At 39.9% G+C, this 26,402-nt stretch overlaps 1 protein-coding gene and 1 long non-coding RNA gene across 3 annotated transcripts; one reads left to right on the top strand and one right to left on the bottom strand.

Moving 5' to 3' along the window:
• Positions 1–1,009: 1,009 nt before the first annotated feature.
• On the bottom strand, positions 1,010–25,872 carry LOC135259653 (nuclear factor NF-kappa-B p105 subunit-like). Of its 2 annotated transcripts, none has more exons than XM_064344246.1 (16): positions 25,676–25,872; positions 24,047–24,090; positions 22,848–22,935; positions 19,066–19,106; positions 18,738–18,836; positions 14,699–14,847; positions 14,402–14,565; positions 14,128–14,286; positions 12,656–12,760; positions 10,558–10,649; positions 9,494–9,632; positions 9,193–9,336; positions 8,820–8,927; positions 6,407–6,486; positions 5,954–6,020; positions 1,010–4,186 (listed from the first exon to the last, which is right to left on the bottom strand). In XM_064344246.1, the coding sequence occupies exons 1-16, from the start codon at positions 25,710–25,712 to the stop codon at positions 4,032–4,034; spliced, it is 1,671 nt and encodes a 556-aa protein (XP_064200316.1). In that variant the 5' UTR covers positions 25,713–25,872; the 3' UTR covers positions 1,010–4,031. The 2 variants fall into 2 exon arrangements, with proteins under 2 accessions (XP_064200316.1, XP_064200315.1); XM_064344245.1 differs by having other exon boundaries at positions 19,066–19,112; positions 25,676–25,871.
• Positions 17,965–18,455, top strand: LOC135259654 (uncharacterized). Its single transcript, XR_010331348.1, has 2 exons — positions 17,965–18,102; positions 18,370–18,455. It is a non-coding gene; the product is annotated as an uncharacterized LOC135259654 (long non-coding RNA).
• Positions 25,873–26,402: the final 530 nt, after the last annotated feature.

The following is a 26,402-nucleotide window of genomic DNA, read 5'->3' as shown; positions in this document are numbered from 1 at the left end:
GTAGCTAAAATGCCAGATGGTGTAAATGTTAGGGCTAATTAAGTAATTAAGGCCAGAGATCGGCATAAAAACCAGAAAGATACAGCCCTCATTGCCCACTTTTGTCTTAGAAGGTACTTTTCTTTCAGTCCTTTTTTATTGAATTCATATCTTGTAAACCAGCACCGCATTAGAAGAAGCATGCTTGTTGTGCACAAGGCTGTTTTGCTTTCTTTTATAGTAAATTCACGTTGATGGAAATGCACACAGTCATGCGCTGCCAGAATCTGCAGAGTCGAGCCGTCCCCAGCTCCCAGTCCTTCTGCACAAAGTACTGATCCCTAAACTCAATAAGGGTGCTTGCTTTACTGAGCCAATATTGTCTTTGACTGAGAAGTCATCTGTATTTTCATTGCCTAGGGCTTAATTATGTCTATTGTGTACAGCTAAGGATAACCGACATATTGGTGGTAAACTTTGATAAGGAACCACAGTGAAAAAGGATAATAAGATCCGCTTTGAGACCACAAAGAGTTTCTATCCTTTGCCAAGCAATGACTGCATGTCCTGAATGACCAGGATCCTATTAAAAGAGCCCTTAAAATAATTACAAGGTACTCTGGGAAATATCTAATGACAATAGCTTTTTTGGTAAAGTTTGCTTCACCTTCTTTTGGCTGCACCCATGTTAGTTACATTCCTAAAAATGTAATTGTTTTATGTTGTGTAGCTGTTTTTTTTTTTTTTTTAAACAATTGAGCCCCTCCATGACACGATTGATAAATTGTGAAACATCAGAATCCCAAAATAAAACACTATTGAGCCCAATATCGCTGTCATGTACTGCCCTGCAAATGCAGATTTGTAGCAGGTTCCTGTGGTCCACAAGGGCACTTTCTCCTTTACTGAAGGTAATATCTCTACTGCTGTAGCTACACTCCATAGTATTTGAAAAACATATACAACATTGACTCCATAACATTTTCAAACACAAGAAACCGTAAACGTGTAAGTACAGTAACTATGGACATTCATTTCCACAATTTTATTATAAAAGTATAAATCAAACCTCTTCAACAAACAGTCTGTCTGAATATGTACAGAGAAAAAAGATACTGGCACACATGTTGGAAACGCCTACCAGAGCAGGCACAATCAGTTTCGCTGAAAACAAGCAAAGTTGAATGTCTTGAATGTGCCAGCCTGTTGCAGTTCTGTGAAAAAAACTGGGTAATTTCCTTTTTTTTGTATTTCTTCTGAAATGAAAGCAACGGTAAACTTGGCCAAATACCTCTAGCTGGCAGCTAGATGGCGTACCTATACGGGACATTTTGGGAAAGCTGAATTGTACATGTAGGCCTGTCTCAGCAACACTGCAATGTCCTCTGTGAGGGCTAAGATTCTCCAATATTTCTTAAGTCAGACAACAACTGCTTTTCTCACTGCTTTTTGTCCTTATGTCCTTATCCAAACGTCAGCATCTGCTGCAACAGGCTTAGGCAGATCACTGGTGCCAGATCGGAAAAAAAAAGAAAAAAAAAGGCTGTTGAGAAATGAGAACTGGAGTACCTTGCAAAATAAAATCCTCCCTTCTGGAGTGATGCTGTAGGCAATATTGCTGGCTGGTGCTGGCATGGTTGTGACTTTCATTCAACGCGTAGCGTGCATTACTACACTGCACGCAAGTGCTGTACCCAGAAGCACCATTCAGGAGCCTCTGGCGGATGTAGCGATTTTATACTGACGACAGGAACGCACTTTGCTGTACATTCGTAACTAATTTTAATTTCAAATGTACTGAAATAACAAAATACACAAAAGTGCGCTGTTTAGCATATTCTGCTCAACACATTTGTAAAGATCCCATTTAATATATCTAAAAGAAATAAACTGTAAATTTGGTGTTATATTTTCTCTCCAATGTCTTTACATCCTAGCATAAAAATGTCTATCCTGGCTATAAGATCAGGAAATAACAGATCAGAACTTGAGGCACCATTATGTTTTTGAATTTGAGAAAAAGTGACAGATATACTTGAGACCAAGTCAGTCTTTGGTATACAATATTTGCACTGTTTGACAGGCTACTTTTAATGCATCAATGTGCATTTTTGCAGTGCAGAGAATGACAGTCAACGTACCACATACTTAAAGGGGCAGTTGACCGAAAAATGAAAGTGTATTTCCACTTATCCATCCAGATAGTTTCACTGAAATTTAATGAGTTTTCTGGATGCAGTTCACCTTGATACAATGGACGTCTATATACCCATATTTCTTTGGTGCTCAATGCACTGAAAAGCTAGATTCAGAAAAACTTGACTGCAACACGTATTTCCAAATACGCTATGGTTACGGAATATCCATAGAGCTTATATTGGAGGTAGGAAAAAGTGCGCCTCAACCAGCAAAATGAAGAGGAGTGCTGGGCCGAAATATACATAAACTGATCAAACAACTCATAAACATGAGTGAGGTAGCACATCCAAAAATAGTGAAAACAAATACAAATTCCTTACTTTTAACTATTTATTATTAGACACACATTAGAATAACGCTGATGCGTTTTGGCATTACTGCCTTCATCAGAGCATCTAGTAAAAATGAGTATGAGGTCAGTTTATATAACAAAACGAACAGGTGTTGAAAAGTGTGCTCACTACTGTTCCTTTTGTTATATGAACTGACCTCGTACTCATCTTTACTAGATGCTCTGATGAAGGCAGTAATGCCAAAACGCATCAGCGTTAATCTAATGTGTGCCTAATAATAAATAGTTAAAAGTAAGGAATTTGTATTTGTTTTCATTATTTTTGGATATGCTACCTCACTCATGTTTATGAGTTGTTTGATCTATAGAGCTTAATTTGTGCACAGCTTTGAGAACTACTACTTCTAATGAAGTCTTGTGCAGGTGGACTAGAATTCCACCAACGTCATGTCACCACCACTCAAGTTTCATACTAGTCCGCCTGCACGAGACTTTGCTCGGATAGACACAGTTGGCGTACTTCCTTATAAGAAGTAGTACTGCATGAAACCGTGCACAAATTAAGGTCTGTGGATGTTTGTGAGTGACCGTGGCATCATATTTGGAAATAAACACTGCTGTTGAGTTTTTCCAAATGTAAATTTTCAGCACATTGAGCTCAAATCTCAACAAAAATATCCGGATGAATAGATAGTTCTCTGGGTAAGTGGAAACATACTTTCATTTAATTTCTGGGTGAACTGTCCCTTTAATAGTTTCACCAGACATTTTTTAGTAGGCAGACAATCATTTAATGTTAAGACCTGCGATCTTCAAGATAATGCAAGTCTTTTACAGCTATAACACAGTTATTGTAATAACTTACATTATTCAATAGATTTAAAAACTATTTTCACAAATACAGCTCTAAAATGTAATGTCACAGACAAAATAAGTACAATAAACCAAAATCCTAACAGGAAATTAAAGCAAAGCATGCTATTGGAAAAAATATTTTTCCAGTGCTTATAAAACACAAAAGTCGGGTAAATCTTCAGCCATGAGCTTCATCATCTTCGTGATGGCTTTAAGCAGAACGTTGATCTAAGACTATCAAGAGCGTCTTAGAGCACCGCCTGCCATCTTCGTGAAACACACCGACTTACTCTTCCTTGAATCGAACACACAATTCAATTTTTAAGACATTCTTGTACAATATACTCCATTTCTAGAAGGAAATCGCTGAAACGCATTTAAAAAAAAGTTAGATTCTTAAAATAAATCTCAGAAGTTTTCCTGTTTCCCATAATTGCAGGCTGGATGTACCTGTGCGTCTTAAACTAAATGGCCATCTTCCCTGGATTCAATATAGACAGATAAAGTTTGTGCCCTTTCAGGTGAGAGTGTTCCAAGTTGGATTCTTTTTGGGTTTGATCCTCACCCCAGTTGTTTTGCCATTGAGATGAAAAGACGATACAATGTATGTATTCCTGTGAAAGGTGCTAGGTCCAGGTATGGGGAAGGTCTATGGAAAGGAAGATGATGTGCACCCTCGATGTGTCGTTCCCGGGACATAGGGGTATTATACCGCCCCTTGTAGCAATGAACTGCACTCATGGCCCTGGACCTGCGCTGGGGGCCCACAAAGGGCCCCCAAAACACTGAGACTGTCAGACCTGCTGTCTCCCTCCACCTTAATCATGTCCTTCACAGTCATCATCTGAAAGAAGGATGGGCCTGAGAGAGAGAGAGAGAGAGAATTAGATTATTATTTCTGACTATTATTGCGGTCACTCTTCCTGTGAAAAATTATAAAACGGTATTCTTTCTTATTGGAGTCTAGCCAAAGAAAGTTGCCCCATTGTCACAAACCATGTGTACTGACAGCAAAGGACAAGTAACACTGTAACACACAAATAAGTAGGGGAATGAAGTTCTGTCTCAAAACCCTTTAAACCATTTGAATGTTGCCCTAAGATTTTTGTTTTGAATATTTATTTTAAAAGCAGGCATTGTACTGGTGTCTAAAGGATTAGCATCTTTCAAATAACTAATGAATTGGTAATTGGACAAGTTGTCTCAACTCTTACACTGGGTAAGCCGAGGTTTTGATAAATGCGATCTCAATGTCCTGAACAGAAAATGAATTTTATTATTATTAATAATAATAATAATAATAATAATAACTATTTGTATAGCACCTTTCGTACAGACTGGAGCTCAAAGGGCTTAACAGGAAAAATAAAAACAAAAGGCAAAAAAAAAGTACAGCAATCATAATCAGTTATACACAAGAGGCAATATACTGGCTTCATCAGAGTACTTAATGGAAATTCTATTGCATTAGAAATTCATTAGATGTACTGCCTGCACATGCTTTAAAAGAATAGCAAAACTGTAAATTGATATTTTAATGAAACAACAAACCACGCTGGTTTGACACAGGGAGAAGAAGAGACCGAATAAAACAGAACTGAACAGAAACTGAACTGAACAGAAAGTTCAGGTATCTCCCTTTCAATGAACTGAACAGAAAGTTCAGGTATCTCCCTTTCAGTGACGTTTTCAGCAAGCTACCCACAACACGAAAGAGAACGTCATGCTGACTGGAGGGCGTTCAAAGTGGAAGTGCCTTCGTGAACGGACCATTACATCGTTCTCTCGTTTGAGGAAATGCTACGTTGTCGGTTTCCTCTCCGTAGCCTGGATTCAGTCACGCCCATCCCGGGGGAAACCCTTGTGCCGTCTCATGTCAGAACGACATGAAAACCACCGAGGTCGACTGCGACCGGGACCACGAATGCGACCGCAGCCAGGCCTCAGTCACTCTCTTCTGGATTTTAGGGGATGCCCCGAAACAAAAGGGCCCGCAATGGACCGCTAATGGGGGCTTTAGGGGTCATCTAAATGCAAATTGGTTGCGGACTGCAGGTTTCTGCAAAAATACTTGGGATGTGACATCATCACAGTGAACGTAGCCTTTGGAGTACATACTGGAAGTGAATTTCCCATTCATTTACTCATTACATTACATTACAGGCATTTAGCAGACGCTCTTATCCAGAGCGACTTACACAACTTTTTTTACATAGCATTTTACATTGTATCCATTTATACAGCTGGATATATACTGAAGCAATTTCGGTTAAGTACCTTGCTCAAGGGTACAACGGCAGTGTCCTACCCGGGAATCGAACCTGCGACCTTTCGGTTACAAGCCCAGTTCCTTACCCACTGTGCTACACTCCGCTACTCCATTGACGTTTCAGAAAAGCCTTATATAAAGAGTTGTAAACCTGGAACCAAGCCAACCAACTACCAGATGAATCGCTCACTGATTGACAGTCTTGTTTTGTTACGTAGATATGTCCAGAATAAATATGGGGGGGGGGGAGGCTTCCTTTTCGGGAAAGGAAGCAGTCATGCAGTGCCATTGATTTCAGGTTCGTATGAAGTGCTCTGGGACGTACGCTAGAACAGCTCATTGTATAGCAATGCCTTTACCTTGAGGGGTCGTCGTGGCGATGCTGCCATCACACAGCCACTGTTTCCCATTCTGAATGTCATAAGCCTCAGGGTGAGAGGAATAAAGAAAAAATCAATCATAAATCCGAGAAATCAGCACTAAAATACTCGTTTACAAATGGAAAATGAAGCTGCAAATTCCTGTGGCCATAAGAAGGAAGAAGGGCTTGGGTAGTCCGACACAGCAGAATTCAATAAAGCACATCAAGTTCTGTCAGAAAGGAAATGCTAATAAAAGAAACATGTTTTGAACTTAAACATCAAAGCCATTTCAGGTCATTTACAAGCAGGTCACAACACGCAAATTAGGGACAGGGGGGGTTCACTGAGTGCTTCTTCAAAGCTTGTTTCTGGTGAATGGGCCTGGAACTTTACTCAGGGTCGCAAGAAGTGACTACAACTTTCAAGGTGACTGTGTCGTGGGGTACTCACCATGTTCAATGGGGTGACCCCCGTGACAACTCCTTCATCTTCACTGTCACGCTGAAGCTTACAGCTGTCCCTCTGAGAGGCTGCACCAGACAGATGTAGTGGAGGGCAGAGGGAGAGAAACAGAGAGCCAGAGGGAAGTATGGCAGAGACAGACAGTACACAAATAAACAGAATGGGAGAGATGAGGGACAGAGAGCAAGAAAAGTGGGAGATGGAGAAACCGATCACAAAACGGATACTTCTGCACCTAAATTGTGAGTCATTATTAGTCACATATACTCGTTTTATCAATGGGGGCTAATCATTCAAGTAGGGATTTTCCCTCAAGGAACTGGCCAACCGGAGCAGTTGATCGCATTGACAGAGCTGACGCCTTTCATCTCAAACGGACTTTCATTTGAAAAATCTGTCATGTAACCTCTGACATCTGTCATGTAAAAAAGGGGAATTCTGCCCAAAACAAAATTAGCATTTTTTAAAACTGCTTTTCTAACCCATGGTACATGATCTGCTAATGTATTTTGGAGTGTATTATCTGGTCAAAAGAACTGACGGCCTCTTAGTGGCTTACATATAGGTACAACTGAAGCAATACATACTGTATATTTACCCATATTTCTGAAAGAGATTTTTTAGCTTAGCACCTGAAACAGCAGTGAACTGCAACTGTTACACTTCCAGAGGAGACAATCAAAATTGCGATGCAGTCGCATTGGCCAACCCGTATATGACTACGTTAGCCGCAGTTACCAAAAAGGGAGGCAGGAATAGGCATTCATCCTATGTACAATGCCACAGCCAGAAGGTTTATATTATTTTCAGTCCTCATTCACACAACATTAAGATATACAGTGAGTCTTCAAGGAACATTCAACCTTACTTACAATACATTGTATTCACATGGAATCAGAATGAGCAGCCAGCCATTTTTCTGATTATGGCCTCTTCAAAACAGGAATACCAAGGGCATAGGTACACCATTTATTTTTCCATAAAAAGTGAGTTTTTCATTTTCCAACTTAGTGAGACCTCTCAGCCATTCACCAATAGACATTTGTGATATATGTTGAAATAGGAAGCACCAGAAATACAAAAAGAACATTCTTACATTCTTCTGAGAGCAGCTGGTGATAGTCTGTCACAATGTATGAGACACGATTGTTATTGGAGTCCATTGTATATGATTTATAGTTGTTAGCTTTCATTTACACGTTTAATCCATAATCCGCGATACAATTTGAGATGATAAAAAAATAAGTAAAATACTTAATTATTTGCTTTACGCTGTGACTGACAGTACATAATAATAATCCTGGCAGACAATCCCACCATTATGGCAGCGTTGCTCTAAAATTGTTGAAACAAGTGGCCTTGCTACCTCAAGGGTACAGGGTTGATTCCCTGGTGGAGCACTGCGACTGTACCCTTGAGTAAGACACCTGAACTGCTTCAGTAAAACTCCAGTAAATATAAGTGTAAATGGATAGCATTTACACAAATGTAGGCTGGGCAAGTTACCCTGGACAGGAGCCTGCTAAATAAGTCAAATGCAAAGTGTACACTTCTTGACTACTGAAGCTCAACCAGTCTTGGAATGTGAAAAACACAGCTGCCAAGGGCCTGATTATCAGTTCAATAACATTGACTAGAAATAGCAACATGCTAAGGGGAACATGACTGCAGAGCATGACTGCAGATTGTTTTTTTCTTGTCCTGTTCACATCATTCAGTTTATGCATTCCATTCCATTACATTACAGGTATTTAGCAGACGCTCTTATCCAGAGCGACTTACACAACGTTTTACACAGCATTTACATTGTATCCATTTATACAGCTAGATATATACTGAAGCATTGCAGGTTATGGGTACAAAAGCAGTGCACCTGATAATGAAACCCATGACCTTTAGACCACAAGACCAACTCCTTACCTACTATACTACACTGCCATACACTCTGATGCAGTTATTCTGAACTTGGTACTTTGCTTCAACCTCCTGATGCCTTTCATTTAGAGCTCTGAAATGAATTACAAGAGCTCCCCCTGTATGTCATAAAGGCAAACCAAGCAAAACAGGCTGTATACATTAAATACAGCTGCTTTTCTGCTTTTCAGAGTTCAGCCAGTGTTACAGAAAATAGTTACAAATACAGAGCAATTCACATTGTACCCAATAAAATCAATTAAATTCAATTTGCTGTACGCAATCACATGTATGTTGCTCGATGCAAATGCTCCAAGACATTTCCTAATGTGAAGAGTGTAGAATAAAAATGAAATGGCTGATAACCTACCACTTTTGCTCTGCACCATGCAAGACAATTCTATTCTAGGAAACTGCTACTTTACACAGCTTTCTGTGGTGACTAGTGGGCTGGTGATGTAATTTGACTGATAGCTCTTTCACTCACCATGCATCATGCCAACGACACCTCCAGCCCCACCCCCATTGGTTCCATGGGAAAAATAGTCAGTTCCATAACTGTTGTAGGTGGAAAAATTCTGGTAGAAGGACAAACCTGCAAGGACAGACATCATGGTTTTAGAGGTATTGCATAATAAGCCAATATTTAGTCCCTTAAATGTATTTGAGACTATTCACAAAAATGTTTGGTTTAACAAGCTAAATGTTTACCAATCAGGCCAGTATGGGCAATTTACTTATTGTGTGCCCTTCATATCAATGGAATTATGGGCACAGTATACGGCTACAGAAATTTGACTGGTAACACTGGTGATTGATGACTGATAATAACACTAGGGACTGATTAAGTCCAAGCATACCTCCTCCAGTGCCAGGACCTCCTTCTGCTGAAGGACCAGCCCCACCTCCTCTGTACATGCCCCCGCCCCCTCCTGTTCCAGGGTGGCCAAAGTCCTGAAAGTTGGGAAGGGTCTTCTGCCTCTTCCTCTGTACCTCCTCTTTGTCTGAAGAAGAACATGTAGCAGTGTCAGTGGTGCTAGGGCAGTCAGAAGTGGGTGGGTTAGTGGTCATTGAGGGTGGAGGGAGGAAATTACAGAGAGCAGCCAAGCATGGATGATTGTTAGGGCAGGGGATGTGGGATAGGGCAAGGGTGGGGCTTACCGATAATCTGTGGGTGGTAGGTGAAGGGTTTTGGTTCACTGGTCTCGTTGTCTGACTTTCTCTTGAGTTGCACAAAGACAGAGGTGGGCTTCTGAAGTTGAAGATCTTGGTATTTGGGGGTCTTGAAAACGATGGCAAACTACATGGAACAAAAAGACAACATCATTTCGGGGCACAGCAAGCTGTTTCAAAGCATGTACACACTGTCTAATCTGTACAGCCTGTGTGAAGTGGCAGAATTTCCAGAATAAATCTGACTAGAAACAAGTCTGACTAGAAATATAGGATAGCCACAATCCAGAACTTCAGCCTGTTGTGCGAATAAGAATGCTTGTACATTACGAACACATTTTCTTGAAACAAACTTCCCCATTCCATTCATACAACGGCATTTTGACTCTAATGATATATTCTACCATGGCCAAATGTATGTGGACACCTGACAGCCAACACCTCATCCAAAATTATGGGCATTAACATGGATGTAATATAGTTGGTCTCCCCTTTGCTGATGTAACAACCTCCACACTTCTGCGTAGGCTTTATACTAGATGTTGAAGCATTGCTGCAGGGATTTCCTTCTATTCAACCAGAAGAGCATTAGTGAGGTCGGGCACTGATGGGGCGATTAGGCCTGGCTCGCAGTTGGCTTTCCAATTGATCCCAAAGGTGTTTGATGGATTTGAGGTCAGGGCTCTGTGCAAGCCAGTGAAGTTCTTCCTTACTGTTCTTGATAAAAACTATTTCTATATGGACCTCACTGTGTGCCTGGGAGCATGCTGAAACAGGAAAGGGCATTCCCCAAACTGTTGGGGAAGCACAGGATTGTCTAGAATGTGATTGTATGCTGTATGCTGTAGCATAAAGACTTGCCTTCACTGGAACTAAGGGGCTTTTTCAAAACCTTAAAAAACAGCCCCAGACCAAGGAGTGCCCAGGTACTTTTGGTCATATCTCTTGCAAGAATGAAATAGTTTGTGATGGATGGACACTCTCATTAGCACTTTGCACTGTAATGGCAAAATAATGTTGCTGCAATGTTACACTGTACAAATGTCGCTGACCTGCCGGTGGACATCTGTTGGCGAGAAGTCACCAAATGCCTCCCACGTCCGCCCGGACTCATCTTCTTTGTAGAAACGCACCTGAATGTCGTCTATTGGGGATGAAGAAACGACACCAAAGGGGACAACCTTCATGAGCACTCAACTCATCTAATTGAATGTGGACTATTGATGCGCTAACTGAACATCCATTTCAACTAACAGTCTAAAAAGGTCTTCCTGCTCAATTCATGGCTACAGTTTCTTTCAGTTTTCAAGAGCGGTTTTAATTTGAAAAAGCATGGCCACCAGTGGTGCTGAGCAGGTCATTGGATGTTGTGACTATCTTCTAAAAAATAAACAAAACACCCAAGGGAAACCTTTGTTGGCTAAATGGCTTTAAGTCATCAAGGGTCCAAGGTATCAAATGAGCCTCAAACCACCGGGCTGCTGCCAGATATGCAGTAGATACTACAGGCATTGTTTCTCCTGAATATTTTTTACATTGAGTTCAACAGGAAAACTCATCAGGAGAAACAATGCTTGTAGTATCTAGTCCCACCCCCCAATTCCCATAGAGATCCATTCAAATGCAAGGAGTTTTTGTATCGCTTGTAGGACAACCTGAAAATAAGATATCCAGACTCTGATGATGTTGATAAGTCACAGACATCAGGAAGTCATGGAATGCAAATGATATGCAACCAAATACAAAATATGACTCTTATATTTGACATTATGTTAATTTGTCTACTGTATCAGTGAAGTTCCCTATTTATAGCTTTTCCCCAAACAGTTCACTGCAGCAAAAGTAAACAAGCAAATGGTGGCACAGGAGGTCATATGAGTGCATTTGTTTAATTCTTGCTAATTTTCTGACCAATTTGTTGTTAAGATCATTAAAAGCTTAATATTTTGTCGTTTTGGGCTTGGCCCATTTTATTTGCCCAGGAGTGTATATATATATATATATATATATATATATATATATATACACACACACACACACAGAACAGGTCAAAAGTATTAGGCCATGTGTGGTTTAAAAAAAAAAAAAAAAACTTTAGGTTTACATTACTGCCCATCAACTGCACTCTTCTGAGTGTGTACTGAACACTGCACCAGGAAATGTTAAGCTTCGTTACAATTTCTCGCTGGGAACATTCTTGCCACAATATGTTTATTTGGCTCTGTACATCTAAGCCTAACTCCCCCTTCTTTGTCTAGCACTTCCTTACTATCTCGTTACTTAGCAAGCCAGTGTAGTCATTTCATTATTTCTTTTATTTTCCAATCATATTTTTTAACACAATATTTGCTGCGTGTTATGATTTGTGAAGATGATTGTATTTTAAAGATCACATTAAACATAAATAAGAGCAGACTCTCTATCTTGTCAACATATGATTTGACAGCAAGTTAGCTATTTAGCCAGACCAAGCACCTTTCAACCTTTCAGGTTCGTGGTACTGTAGGGGAATTCCCCTGTGCAAAAACTTCCCTTACTATGAGTACACGTCACTCTGTCGCTAGTCCAAGCACTCAAGGAGTACACAACTATTGCCCTCAGACAGATATTTGTGCACATAGGTGTGTTTATGTGTGTGTGTGTGCGCGCGTTTGTGTCTGTTTCTGTGTGTCTCTGTTAGCATGCATGTGTTTTAGCATATTTGTGTGTAATGAGAACAACGTTTCCCTGCAATATTGGTTGACTTCACACCAAGAGATGCTGGCTCACATTTTTTTTGGCAGGCTCTTGCCATCTTTTCTTAGAGTGACTACCGACTTCTTCCTTATTCTTGACAAGCAAACAATGCTCTCGATCATTGCTCACGAAGTAGGAGGACCACAGTGGCTTCTCCCAGCAGCCTCAATCCTTGATCTAACACCGGTATTTCAATAGCAGCGCTTCTATGGTTGCTTCAGGCCATCACCGCAGGTTACCACCTGGCCGGCCAGACAACAACCCAGTCAGACAACTGAACTGCCACACTTTGCAGTCAACCGAACAGTCACCGACCCACTGCAACCAATCAGAGTGCTTGGACTACATTTCTAATGAGCAGCATGGATGAAGCTCTTGGGAAGGCAGGACAGTCGGCATCCTTATTTCTCCTACCTTTCTGGACCTTGTCACAGAGGAGGTAGACCTCCTCACCCCCCGTGACGCATCCTGCAGTCCGGTCCATCCTCACGATCTTCAGGTTGGAGGCGTTGGGGGCCTCTGTAGCAGAAAAGAAGAGAGAATAAAGGGGCAGGAGAAGCATTCATTTCCCATAGTGTTCAAAGCACATCTATTAATCACTCACATTAATGCTTACGGGGCGGCAGTGTAGCACAGTGGGTAAGGAACTGGGCTTGTGACCGAAAGGTCATAAGTTCAATTCCTGGATAGGCCCTTGCCGTTGTAGCAAGGTACTGAACCTGCATTGCTTCAGTATATATCCAGCTGTATAAATGGATACAATATAAAAAATGCTATGTAAATGTTTTGTAAGTCGCTCTGGATAAGAGCGTCTGCTAAATGCCTGTAATGTAATGCTGGTTAGCAAACCAGTGGCAGAAGTATCTTGATATACCAGTAACTACTTAATATCAATTCAGTGGGATGGTCCACTTGGGCGATATTGAAGTCTGTACATATTCAGAATCTTTTATTTTGGTTCATGGTTACCACAGCTTATTTGCACTAGCACATTAGTGTTGATGTACATATTCGCTGGAATGAGTGTGTTGTTAGTCAGGCACTATTGGTCATATAAATCAGGCGAAAGCACTTGTGTCCCCTTCATAAGCCACTCTGGATAAGAGTGTGCACTAAATGGATGAAAGGTTAGATAATTTAAAGTGATGTAACCGCGAACAAGATGTGCCGTCGGGTGTGGGGGAAGGGGTTGGTGTTAGGGCAAAATAGCCCAGTTTCACTGTTGTGTGGGACTTCAGGGGTGAGGAAATTACACACGGAGGCGTTTCTCTGAGTCGAGTCAGGGAAGTGAAACCGCGGACAGGAACCTACGCAATGTTTGCTTTCCTGCCTTTTACGCACAGCCAGCCACCAGCTGTATTGTTTTCAATAATTACAGCTTCAGCACGGCACAGATAACTAGTATCATGACAGTGAGGTTCACTGGCCTCTTTCATCTACTTCATGTTGCGTTTAACCCAATTCTAATTTTTTTTTAAATTGAGAAAAAGATGGGCCAGAAGTGAACTGCAGGAGACAGTAAGGACCTATTACTGCTTTCTGTGGATTATTTAGGAGATCTCAGATGCCCACTGATATAAAATATTTGGGGGTGCCAACACTGCTTGCTGCCTTCATTAGGGTGTAGATTTGAGGGATACAGATTTGAGATTTGCACGGATCAGGGCAAATCTCTCTTTTGCTGTGGCATGTGGGGTATAGGTTTAGGGTGGATATATAGCACACAGATCCACCGTAGTCACAGGTGAGGTGTAGAATTGAGGGTGTAGATTCAGAACAGCATAAAGTGCTGTCATGGATCAGCTGTAAATTTGAGGCTATGCATTTTGGGGGGTAGATTTGGGGTTTAGATACGGGTTTAAAATGTAGGCGCGTTCCATGCTCACTGCTGTCGTAGATGGGGTCAGAGATGATGGGATCCAGCCGTCGGGTGAAGGCCCCATCACTGTCGGGCAGGAAGGCCGTGAACATGAGGTGAACCACACTGAGATCCATCGCCTTAGAGTGGGTCAGAGCTGCATTGGCAATCAAATCCCTCTGGTGGTCTGTGAAGCAACACGCACAAGTTAGAATTATGAATGCGTAAGACTACACTCATTTACACTTATGTTTACAGGCAAATGCATACACACACGCAGACATGCAAGCGCGCTTCCACACCTGTGATTTCTCTCGGTAGGCGAGCCTCTCCTTGCAGCATGTCGATTTCGGGGTGGATGGACAAGCCGTGGTTGTAGCCCATGCGAAAGGCCTCGATCATTCGCTCCTCCAGAGTCTTGCTCACGTTCTTCCTTGTTACGTGGAGGATTCCCAAATTTGGGAAACTGGAGTGTTTTAACACAGCAGCAGTCAGTCGAGCAGTTTTGAACCAAAAATAAATGTGTATGATTGTGTATGACACTGAAACTACATGAATCTGGCCCACCCCCCGATCCAGCACGCTTGCGAGGTGATCACCTGATGCTGGCATCTTTGGCCTGGAGGTCGATGATGCAGACGCCTTTCTCACACTGCTTACCCACAAGGCTGTGGGCGTGGAGGTGGACGTCCTTTGTGGAGGTGACCAGCTGTACCACTATGCGTGCCGGACCCTGGTAGTTACACACCTGGCACAGGGTAGGCATGCTGTTAAAGCATTCTCCTGGCATTACATCACTCTTAGCTCATTACATCACTCAAATACACTTCACTATGCCAACGATCTGCATATTGGTAACAATAAGAATACAGCAGTGAGCTTCCCTGTTACTTTTTGAGGAGGCAAAATAAAATCTCAAAATAATGTATTTGGATAATTTGCTCTCATTTCATTTCCGAGATGTAAAAGTCTTTCAGAAAGTAAACCTTGTATTCTGCTAGAACCTTCCTTGACCAACTGGCTTCAATATTGTTAAACCCTTTAAATAAATAAATGAAGTGAAGCATTATGTGACTGATGCTAGATGCCCCTGGAGACTGCCATGCTGTTTATGCTATGAACAGCTGTTGCCCTCATATGTAGCCAGTGCATCCAAGGTTGATGTAGACAATATGTGCAGTTACAGCCAACAGCAGCTGACATTTAAGCCATCAAAAAAGGTAAAAAGTCTTTCCAGCTGCCAATATGCTTATAATCACACAGAAATCAAAGTGCTTTTCAAGACACACTTTTCCCCCTACATGGCCAATCAATACAGATGTATCAGCTTTGTTTCCCTGATATTACGAGATTTCGCCAACATGAACTTGCAAAGCAGGGCCAATGGGTGAACTGCAGTTCAAATCTCTTCATGGTCATTTATCTGCAAGCAGTTTAACAGTTTTACAGTTTGTGTAACCTCCAGTTCAATACACTCTGGTATTTGATTCTGCTCTACACCGATTTCCATTGTTTGGCTAAACTGATCAGGCAGCTCTAGGTGACCAATCACATCACTGGCTCTGCATGTATGTGTGCTCATTCATTCAATTTAGAATTTGTTATGGGAAGGAATATTGCTTAAATTGAGATTTAAAAAAAGTACTTAACAAAGAACACACAGACCCCAGGAAGACTAGCTGATTGTTATTGCATCAGCAAATGGGGATCCTTATAAAAAAATAAACAAACAGGCAAAAGGTAGATTGAGAGCACCACATTAGGCATCCCTCAACATGTTTACCAATTTAGAATGCAATGCCTGTGTAGATGTTGTAATATTTGGTAAATCTGAGCCACCATTTTCTCGTTGACCATATCTGCACGTAGGTTTCAGTTGGGTCTGGTGGTTTCTGGTTTCAGTTCAGTTTCACATTGAGGAGAAATTCAGGAGAAACAACACTCAAGTGAGGGAAATTCTTACGTGAACATGATACACTCTCCAATTTGTTTGCAATCGCAGCTTACTAACAACCCAAACAACAGAAATAAAGCGAATTGTGGCAGAGCACAGAAATCTCAGACTTTGTTTTCACAACATCACTGCTGCAAGTGAAATTTAATGACCGAAAATGAAACTGGAATCGCATCAAAATGCATCCTTTTGCTTCATTTATCACGGGTTGCTACGTATGCCTTTGTCAAAATGCCTGCTGATTGTAAAGACACCCAAAAATGTTTTTTTTTTCTTCACATTTTCTGGTTATTCTAAGGCTTTCCATCTTCATAACTGTTTGACAGTGATACTGCACCAAAAACTGGAATCATAACTACGGTGATTCATTCCTGTAGCAGTGAAGTAGGCCTACATGATTTTTTGCTTTTGTAGTTATTCTCACATGGTTTAAAAGGATACTTTCACTTGGACTAAATGAATCATTGTATGCATCGGCACCAAAAAAAAAGAGAGAAAAAACCCCAGTTATTGTACTCATGTAATATCAAAGTATGCGGGAGATTTTTTTTTCCACTAACTAAATACAAGTAACGGAAATTATAAATCGATTGTCCGATGTTTAGTTGAGAAAGACATTTCAGTTGAGGAAAAAATAAACTTTAAGTGCAGCAAATGCAAACTCTCCTATGCTCATTGTTCATTTGAAAAAAAGACAACTGCCTCAAAAGCTCAATTAAGAAACAACCGGGACCACTGCCACACTGTACCATACTGAAATTAATTAATTATATGCAATGGATACGGCTTTCGTGTGTCTCATTTTACACATTTTGTCAACTACTGAATGTACTGTATTACATGCACACATAATCAATGTAATTAATGTGTTTTTTCTTCATGTTTCAACATTTGTGTGCGCGTTTGGGTGTGTAATGTGCATATGTGTATGCCACTCTATTGAAAGGGCTGTGGCATCTCTGAGTGGATGCCCAAGGAGTCTCTGGTCCCCTAAAGAGGACTTACTGGAAAGCACATATAAGATTCGCAGAAACTGTGACTAAGACTGTATGCCTATAAGGTCAACAATGTTTATTAGGTTTGGGAGATACAGAATAAGAAAACAGCTACAATCTACAGAGTGGAATAAATGGAAATCCCCCGATTTACCAAAGTCACTGTGCTTTTACAAAAAGCTGGTTAATTTCTTGTAGTGCGAATTCGAGTGAGCGTGAGTCACCTGCTTGTCACTGTGGTCTGTTGGCTTGCAATCGACAGCCTCTACGTCTCCAGTTGATGAGCAACATTCTGATTGGCACCCGAAATGTTTTGGCTGTGCTTTCACATCAATAAAACCTCAAGCCACTGTGACAACGTTATACAGAAGGTTAGCCTGGCCTGATCACAAAACTAGTGCTGTATTATGTGAATAGGTCTACTGTATTTTAATGTGCTCAGCCTGCGGTGAACTATAATTGGCTTGAGACACGATGGCTTTTAAAGACAATGTTCAGGAAACAATTTCAAAATGTTCTTTAAAATTTCCAAGCTTACCAATTCGACAGGCAGACAATGGAGATTCAAAAAACCTTAGGTTTGTTTAGGTTCTCATCAAAAGCAAACACCATTACCAACAGAACATTTCACTGCAATCCTTTGAATATTATAGCAAAAAGATGCTAAACCAATTAGAACGCACCGTTTCCATTTGACCTGTTTTTAACGTGTCACTTAAGAAGAAAAAAGGACCAACTCAGTTACAGACGAGGGTCGACGCCCTGCGGCAAACCTGAATACTGTCTTCCACAGGTCTGCATGTGAGAGGGAGGGCCTTTGCCACTTCCTGTTTGCTGAGTCGGTGGCACAGCATTGGGAAATGGCGGTTGCTTTAGTGAAGGGTTCAAGGAAACCAGCACCTTTAATAGCCTTTCAAAGCTGACTCCAGATATGAGGACTCAATCTCCCATGGAGCATTTCTTTTTCCTACAACCGCACATACACCAGGCTGTACATTTCCTTTTTATTTTTTGGTCAAGGATTATAATTCAAAGTATCAAAATGTAGGCCTGGGTACATACGGAAGAGGATTAGGGCCACGCAATTTGCAATTTTTTTTTGAGTTCTGACTTTAAAGTCAGAATTCTGAGAATAAAGTCAGAATTCTGAGTTCTGACTTTAAAGTCAGAATTCTGAGTTCTGACTTTAAAGTCAGAATTCTGAGATTGAAGTCAGAATTCTGACTTATTCTCAGAATTCTGACTTTATTCTCAGAATTCTGACTTTAAAGTCAGAACTCAAAAAATATTTTTCACATGTGACCCTAATCCTCTTCCGTAGGTACAAGATGTGTCAGAGCAAAAGGATTCTTCTGTTCCTGTGTAAGTGTAAATGCTCTATAAATACTCTATAAATTCATATTAACGCCATATTCATAAAAAGCCAGACCTGTTTGTTGTCCCATAATATTATTTGGATATAATATTAAATGGAATGCAATCATGAAAGAATAAAAATATCCAAAAATGTCAAGTATTAAAAAAACATTCACGTTGCCTTAACAGAGACTCTGCAGTTTTGGTTTCATGTTATAGCAGAAGCATACTTCTTAGGCTGCTGGCAGTTTTGGTTTGCTTTCAGCATACGAGTGCTGTGACTGTGGTTGATAGTACCATCCCCCTTGTCTGCACCCCAGCTGGTCGACCCACCTTCACTTGCGGGTAGGATTTCCTGTTCTTCTTGCTGTATGCCCCTGGGAGCCCACCATGGGATGGGCCCTCGCAGCCATAGCGAAACCGGAACCCCCTCTGGAAGAAACCCCATTCTCGATTATCGAACGTTATTACATCACCGTTCAGTTTATTTGGCAAACAAAAACAACCGCAAGTAATGCAAACACATAGGAGTGCACAGTGTTTCTGGGCAGATGGCTAAAGCCAATCAGTGAGAAGTCAGTGGTGTGGAGCACAGCTGCACAGAAATAGGGCACAGTGATAGTTTATGCATGACAACATGAGCATAATAGAGAACAGGTACCTGTTTGGGCTGCTCTGTTATTTCGAGGTAAGGCCCATCAGCTGTAATTGAGAAATAAACAATGAATTAGTTTACAAAATAGTCAACCACAAAAGTACCATCTTATAATAAACATCATTTTTCAATGGGTACATCAAACTCATTATTTCCAATCTTCCTCCGCAGATGAAACAAATGCATTCCAACACGCTCACATGCAAGCCAGTGACTATTCAACACTTCAGGCCACACAGTACACAAGAGCTTACTTTAATCGGATGCGTGTTCGATACTAAGGACAACTAGAAGAACTGCTGCAGTGGTAAACAGAGGAACTCTGGGTAGTTTAAGGCATTCTACACTTTCAAAACTCATAACGTGTTATTTTAACACATTTCTATCTCTACAGAAGGACCACACATTTTGTGTTACTTTCAACACAGTCTGTGTTAAAAGGTCTACCTCTGTAACACATAAATTGCATATTTGTAACACAAAAGTAGTAACTTTGGCACAAAATGTGTTGAAAGCAACACAAAAGCAGTAGCACAAAAAGTGTGTTGGACATTAAAGACATCTTTTTCAAGAATCTACCCATGTCAGGGTAAGATCAGCTTAAGATGAGCTTTACAGGACCACAATTACTAATCACCATCATAAATGCATTATATAAAACATTTGAGGGAGCTACTAGCACATTTGTCGCTGTGCTTTGCACGTTCAGCATTGCTTGGTTTGCAGAGAACTGGATTTCAGAGAGAAATTCCCTGTCTGACAACAATGGAACTTCCTACAGCCTGTAGCCTTCAACGACAAAGCTTAGGTCATGTGGAAGTTCCTGAAACACAACTTAATATAAACAATTTTGTACTGTGCACAAAATGTATTTGTGCTTTGCAGTGTCTCTATTCTGAATGTATACAGTACTGTGAAAAAGTATTTGCGCCCTTCCTGATTGCCTCTGTTATTGCACATCAGTCACACTGAATGGGTTCGCAGCTTTAGACAAAATGTAATATTAGACATAGGGAACCTGAGTAAACACAAAACACATTTTTAAAATTACTATTACTATTTCAATGAAAACAGTTATCAAACACCCGTATCACCCATGTGAAAAAGTAATTGCCCCCTTAAACTAACTGGTTGCACCACCTTAAGCTGCAATAACTGTAACTTTATTGGGTTCAGTCAGGACTTTGGACCAAAGATGAAACTATTCAGTGTGATAAATGTGCAATAATAGAGGAAACTACGAAGGGGCAAATACTTTCACAGCCGTGTGTACTGTATTTTAGCAAGTAAAAGACTTATTCCAAGTTCGGTTGTCCCTTACTCATCACAAAAGTCAACATCTGCAGCATTCAACACAACACTCAGATAAGCTGTGTCTTGATTTAAAACATATTGAACTCTTTAGCCACAACCACCAAAGATAAATTTGGAGAAAAAACGGTTAAGCCTTTGAAGAAAAGAACACCTTGCCTACTGTTAAGCATGGGGTGGATCTACTACGCTCTGGGGTTGTGTGGCAGCCAGTGTCGCAGGGATTGTTGTACAGGTGGAAGGATGAATGATTTCAACTAAATATCAACAAATCTTAAGTGCTAATATCCCAGTCAATGAATGAATTGAAGGTGAAAAGAGATTGGGTATTTTACCAACACAATGATCCAAAACCCATCTGAAAATGTTATATAACTCTGATCACGTCTTTTTAAAATGCATACGTAATGAGACAAGTTTTAAACGTAGGACTGAAAAAAAGGATATCATGTCAAATACGCTACGGGCCCATAGATGTGAATCATTACAGTTAGTAATAACTTCCCTCATTATTTAATGGCTGGAAAAAAGTGTAAACTTCATTCAATACACATGACCTTGCCAATGTCTGCTGCCCTTAGGTACAAAGTTTTCTTTGTTTTGTTGCTGAAGAAGGGGGAAGTCTGTCTGGGTCCTGTGGCATTTTGCTTTTTTTGAACAACTTTTTATTCATTTTTAAGCCATGTGAAACAGCCAAAGGGTAAAGGTTATGAGGTGGGATTCCCTGAACAAAAAGAACAGGACAAGGTACACAGTACCTGACAAATTGTTTCATATGGTAGAAGTGGCGATGTCCAAGCGTAACCCTTATTGCGGACATAAGACCCACCATTTTTATTGAAAAGCGCACTCTCTCCAACCCTTCTGGTATGTAGAAGTCAATCTTGCCAATAAGACATGACTCTCTTTGTTAAGTCAAATTGGAGTTGGGGGACATCCCCAAAAAGGACCTGGGTACACTGGCGTATACACACAATATGGGAAAGTACTTCTGTAACACACTTACAAAAAGACATTCCCAGAACAGCTCAACGTTTAAATTAGTCTTATTACTTTAGCTGAGAACTCCAGAGACGGAAGGGCGGAGCACAGTTTAAGATGCAGCAATTAAGGCAAACAAGGACAGAGTCCTTAAATCTTGGTGCATCATGAAATAAATCATCAAGGTCTCAACATTTCTACACGACGGGTAGGGAAACCAAATGTTTGGTTTGCACTTTGATAAATGATTGTCATGCCAAATGGGGGGGGGGGTGCATTCCAAAAGTTGTAGCCACTTGCTTTCATATATCTAACTAATTGGCGATGACCAATAAGATCAGAAGACAATTGACTCATATTATCGATTGTATAGAAGGTACCCCAGATCATGAATCGAACTAGTTTTTCTAGGGCTTCTGCTTTTGAAGGGCAAGTAACCTGACAAGTTTGGTCAAGCCATATAAGGTCCTCAACTAAAAGGTTGAAAAAATTATTTTCAAAATTAAACAAGCTAGGGCTCAATTTAAGACACTGTATATTTCTAAATCAATCACTATGTTGCTCCATATACATCTTCAACAAACCATACTCAATTAATTAAATAATCTGTGAGGAAGTAAAAGCAGAATCATATTTTAATAACAGAGAACCTGTCAGATAAAGCATGTTTCAAAGACTTTTAATACCAAAATATTTTAATACCTTAATATATAAATATATCCTTTTAACTTACACAGGGTTCTTAAGTTTCTTTAGGATAAAGACTTTTGATAAAAGCATCTGCCAAATAAAATATAATGTAACTGGCAGGTCACCTTTTTCCACATCAAACGTAGTTTATTTATTGATTTGTGCAACTAGAAAGAACAATATGAGAACAGATGAATGAATAAAAAATACTCAATTGGATACAAAAATAAGCATAGTTACTTGTTTCAGCTGCCAGTTAAAGGGCTTATATAGATGACTAAGAATATATCCATTGGACAGATAATAAATCTTACCATGTTTATTTCAAACTAATTTTTAAATAACACTTGGGCTGTTCAATAAAATGATAATTGATTATTAATATCTTAAAATTAACTGAACAAAAATGCACTGTAATTATCTTGGAAAAACTCAAAAAAAGGCAATTTTTTCTGCTTAATACAAACATATTTGAAAATGTACAGAATTTCATGCTAGAAAAGACAACTATCACTGCATAACAGATTGCTATACTCTACAATGACGCAAAAAGATACTTTTTTCATATTTCTTAGTTATCAGTTGTAAAGCAGTTCACCATATGTCGCACAAACACAGAAAGCATGCTTTCATTTGCTGTATATCTGCAGTACATAAAGTTTGAAGCAACAGGCTGAGAGGTACAGTACCAATTGTGATGTACTGATTACACAGGCTTGGTCCTGATTCATGTATTTACAGAAATATGACAGGACTTCTTTACAGGAGCTCCTCTCTGAAGTTCAAAGACTGCAAGAGGTACTTACCAATCTTCAGTGAACCATTTGGATGAGACACAGGTGAGAAATTCAGATTGTCCATTCCCATCCAGTGAAGAGCGTCCATGTCTAAGAACTGCATGAGTGGTGGACAGAGGAGTAACAATGCTTCATTTAAGGTCAAGCACAATGTGGCCAGTCTACCTTGGTTTACAGTTTTGGCACCATATCTCTAATTACATTCTACCTGAGGTGTTCAGCCAAGTCCTTCTTCCTGGAGCAAAGCTCTACTTTCTGTGAGTGTTGCATAACCCAGTCTTGAGCAAACAATGGATGGCAGTTGGCTGTTTTCTTATTAAAATAAAAAACGCTTGGTTCGCAAACAATGCACGATGATGAACACGGGTGACTATGACTACAGGGTAAGACTTTGGCTGAAACTCTGAGACACTGGGGTACTGAGCACCTTTAACCCTCATCTGTGAATCATGACAGAGTACCACAGAAGAAGAGCTTTATTAGAGGAGGGGGAAAAGAGCACATAAGATGTTAAACAAACACAGTTTAGAGGTGCTCTAAATGTGCGGAAACGAGGGTCTGAGTAGAGCTCCCATTAAAGGAATTCCTGTTCCAACTTCCCACTAATTCCGAAATACTGGAATTAGGTTTTCACCTGAACAGCCTACATTCTGATGCCCCAAATCATTGCCAATGACTGAAGTAAAGACATGTAATGCCAGAGTTCCACAAGTACAGTGTTATTATTATTATTATTATTATCATCATTATTTTTTATTATTATGATTGATTTAACTATTTCATACACAGTAATTCCCAACTATTTCCTCAAGACTATGCAGCACAACCCTGTTCCCAAATTCACCTGTGTTATGTGCATGTAAGTGCTTCATGTGCATTACATCACAACTCTCACGAGCAGTACAGTTATAAAGTTGAATATATTTTCTTTTATTGTTAATATTAGCAGCAACGTTGGTGTTTGTCCATAATTTATAACTAGGTACTCCCCTGAACACAATGCTCCCTCAAAACTGCTGAAATATCTATTACCTTGTCTCCATTGCAACAAGTTTGCAGAACTTTAAGCTGTTGGTCCGCACCGATACTGTCCCTACATTGACAATGGTTAAAGTAACAGCCCAACCAACTTGCACTATTTTCCCAAAATGCATATGTCGTGAACAGTACATTTTACAGAACTTTGTAGAGACAGCATTAATACTTACTGATCCTTGGGCAGGAAGGTAGGGATCCTGCTCATTCATAGCGTCTGCATCAAAAGGTGAAAACCAGTCAAATAAATGTCCATTTCTTTGACATAGCACATATCTGTTGGAAATGCTCAGGTTTGTGCATAAAAAACCAAATACCTGCTGAAGCAAGCCAGGCTAAGAACTTTAAGGATCCAACCACCATCTTTCTAAGTGGGCTTCAAACCTGTAATGTCCTGGTAATAAAAGCCCAGTTCTCTAATGCAGGGGTTCCCAAATGCCATGGGGCCACAAAAATGCTTCAGGTGGTCCTAAGCAAAATAGCTCCCCTTTAAAGAAATGTATATTATATAGAAATACATGTATATAAAAAATATGTTCCCCTTTAAAAAATATTTTGTTTATATTTGCATATTTCATTAATTACATGTTCATAAACATACAACTGTAATTCCATTTAATTTTATTTATTATTGTGTCTATTATTTAAGTATGTTTGATATAGACTAGATACTGTAATACACTAACAAAAACATCTCATTTTGGACGAGCTTGTATGCACTAGTGTGTTAAACAATTATTGCACTGCAGCCTGTGTTTAGTAACGGACAAATGTATTGAAGATTACACATATTATTAAGGTGAGCATGTGGTGGTATGAGCATGACATAACCAGCGGCAATGATTTCAGGGGGCCTTAATTTGAAAAAGTTTGGGAACTGATGTGGGAGCTGAAAACGCACAAATAGAACAGGCTACTAGGTAAGCTAATATTTATCGCAAAGTAGCTTACTGTAATTTAATTTCAAAGTTCAATAAAACAGCATGTTCGTGCAATTGTGCTGTCCACTCTGTACAAAGTTATAGTCTGTTACTACTACATGTACTTTAGTCAAGGAATACATTTATAGCTACAACAAACAGTCGTCTGGAAGATTTAAATCAGGTTATTAGATTTAAATCATTGAACGCTTCCGTAGTGTCTAATAGTTTATGAGGATACCTGCTCTAGCACTTGGCTTGACAATTCGCACATCACTTGTTGGAAATTGCAGGAGGCGCTGGTTATTGTCATCGCACGTTCTACAATTTAAGAAGTGTAATTTCAAAGCTCAAAGTAACTGGCACACAATGTACTGTATCACACCAACGCGACCCAATTCTGAACGTCAAGATGTTAAACAGAAGTCAGTTTCATATTCGAAGGCAATAGGCGCTTTCCCAGTCACTTACACGTCCCGTCATCAGCAACTGAGTACAAGACATTAGCACATGTATATTAATAAGCCGAGCTGGTGTCCGTGATTTATTATAAACAGTAGCCTACGTCTCCACGAGGTAATGGAATGAACCCTGTTCACTGAACGCTAACATATTTATTAACTTGCTATAGCGATTCATTAACAATTTCCGCGGGAAATCTAGTATCATGTACAATATCGATAACAATTTGAAAAAACAATACAAACACAGAGTGCATATGATAAAATAATTACCACAACATTGCGCTAATGCAGCCGTGCAAACTCATCTGACAAAACAGGACTTGGGTTGGGGATAATAACACCGGTGATCAGACGAGAAAAGCGTAAAATAAATCTTTACCCATTTGTTCAAAAACAGATTGACAGAGTAAAAGCTTACGTTTTCCGAATCTGACAGCGTCCAGGTTTGCGTTCATAGGAATGCCTCGATACCGAACGGAGAGAGAGAGACCTGGAAATTATCGTACCATGTGTTGTTCTAAAGCAACCCCCACAAACTTTCTGTGTTTGTTAGCTAGGGGCCGACTTGCCTGTCGCTACAGCTAAGATGACGATCATAGGACTTCCTTACGGGAAATTCCCTGTGACGTAAGGTTGCAGCCTTTCGTGTTTGCTGTCCTCTGGCGGCTACAATACTGAAAGTAGCAATTGCATTTCGTCGTTCCTCACCGAGTATTTAACAAAAATCAATATATTAGCATCTAGCATCATTATTGTATGTTTCTGAAGTAAGAGCCACACGAGCAGATTGCAGCTAAATACAAGTTTATGGATACAATGGACACAAATTATGAATCCTGCAAGCGTGTCTGATTTTGCCATTCTACTTTAAATTAGACATTGTTAATTCGTTCAACAGTCAGTGAAATGCACTGGGTTTCAAATTCTGCAAGAAAATGAATAACATTAAAAGATGGCTAATGCAAATAAACTGGAGACAGTACAGTTATCCAAGTAATAAAATCTGTCTTTGATTTGCATTGATAAAATTTAAAAAGTTAATTATTGTTTAGTAACAAGGATTTATTTTTCATTATTTCTTCATTAACATTTACAGTATTCTTAATCCTTCATTGTCCTTCTTTTTATGAGGTTTGGTCCTGCAT

This window comes from Anguilla rostrata, chromosome 7 (genome assembly GCF_018555375.3).
Source record: "Anguilla rostrata isolate EN2019 chromosome 7, ASM1855537v3, whole genome shotgun sequence".
Classification (NCBI taxonomy): Eukaryota; Metazoa; Chordata; class Actinopteri; order Anguilliformes; family Anguillidae; genus Anguilla; species Anguilla rostrata.
The sequence above is the reverse complement of the archived record's forward strand: the minus strand, read 5'-3'. Positions and strand labels throughout refer to the sequence as shown.

Excerpts from the sequence above, each read along its gene's own strand:
- LOC135259653 (XM_064344245.1), bottom strand. The coding sequence starts at position 25,712 with ATGAACGCAAACCTGGACGCTGTCAGATTCGGAAAAC. Across the intron at positions 24,091-25,675 it reads CGCTGTCAGATTCGGAAAAC|ACGCTATGAATGAGCAGGAT; the intron begins GTAAGCTTTTAC and ends CTTTTGATGCAG. Across the intron at positions 9,633-10,557 it reads CAACAGATGTCCACCGGCAG|TTTGCCATCGTTTTCAAGAC; the intron begins GTCAGCGACATT and ends TGTTCCATGTAG.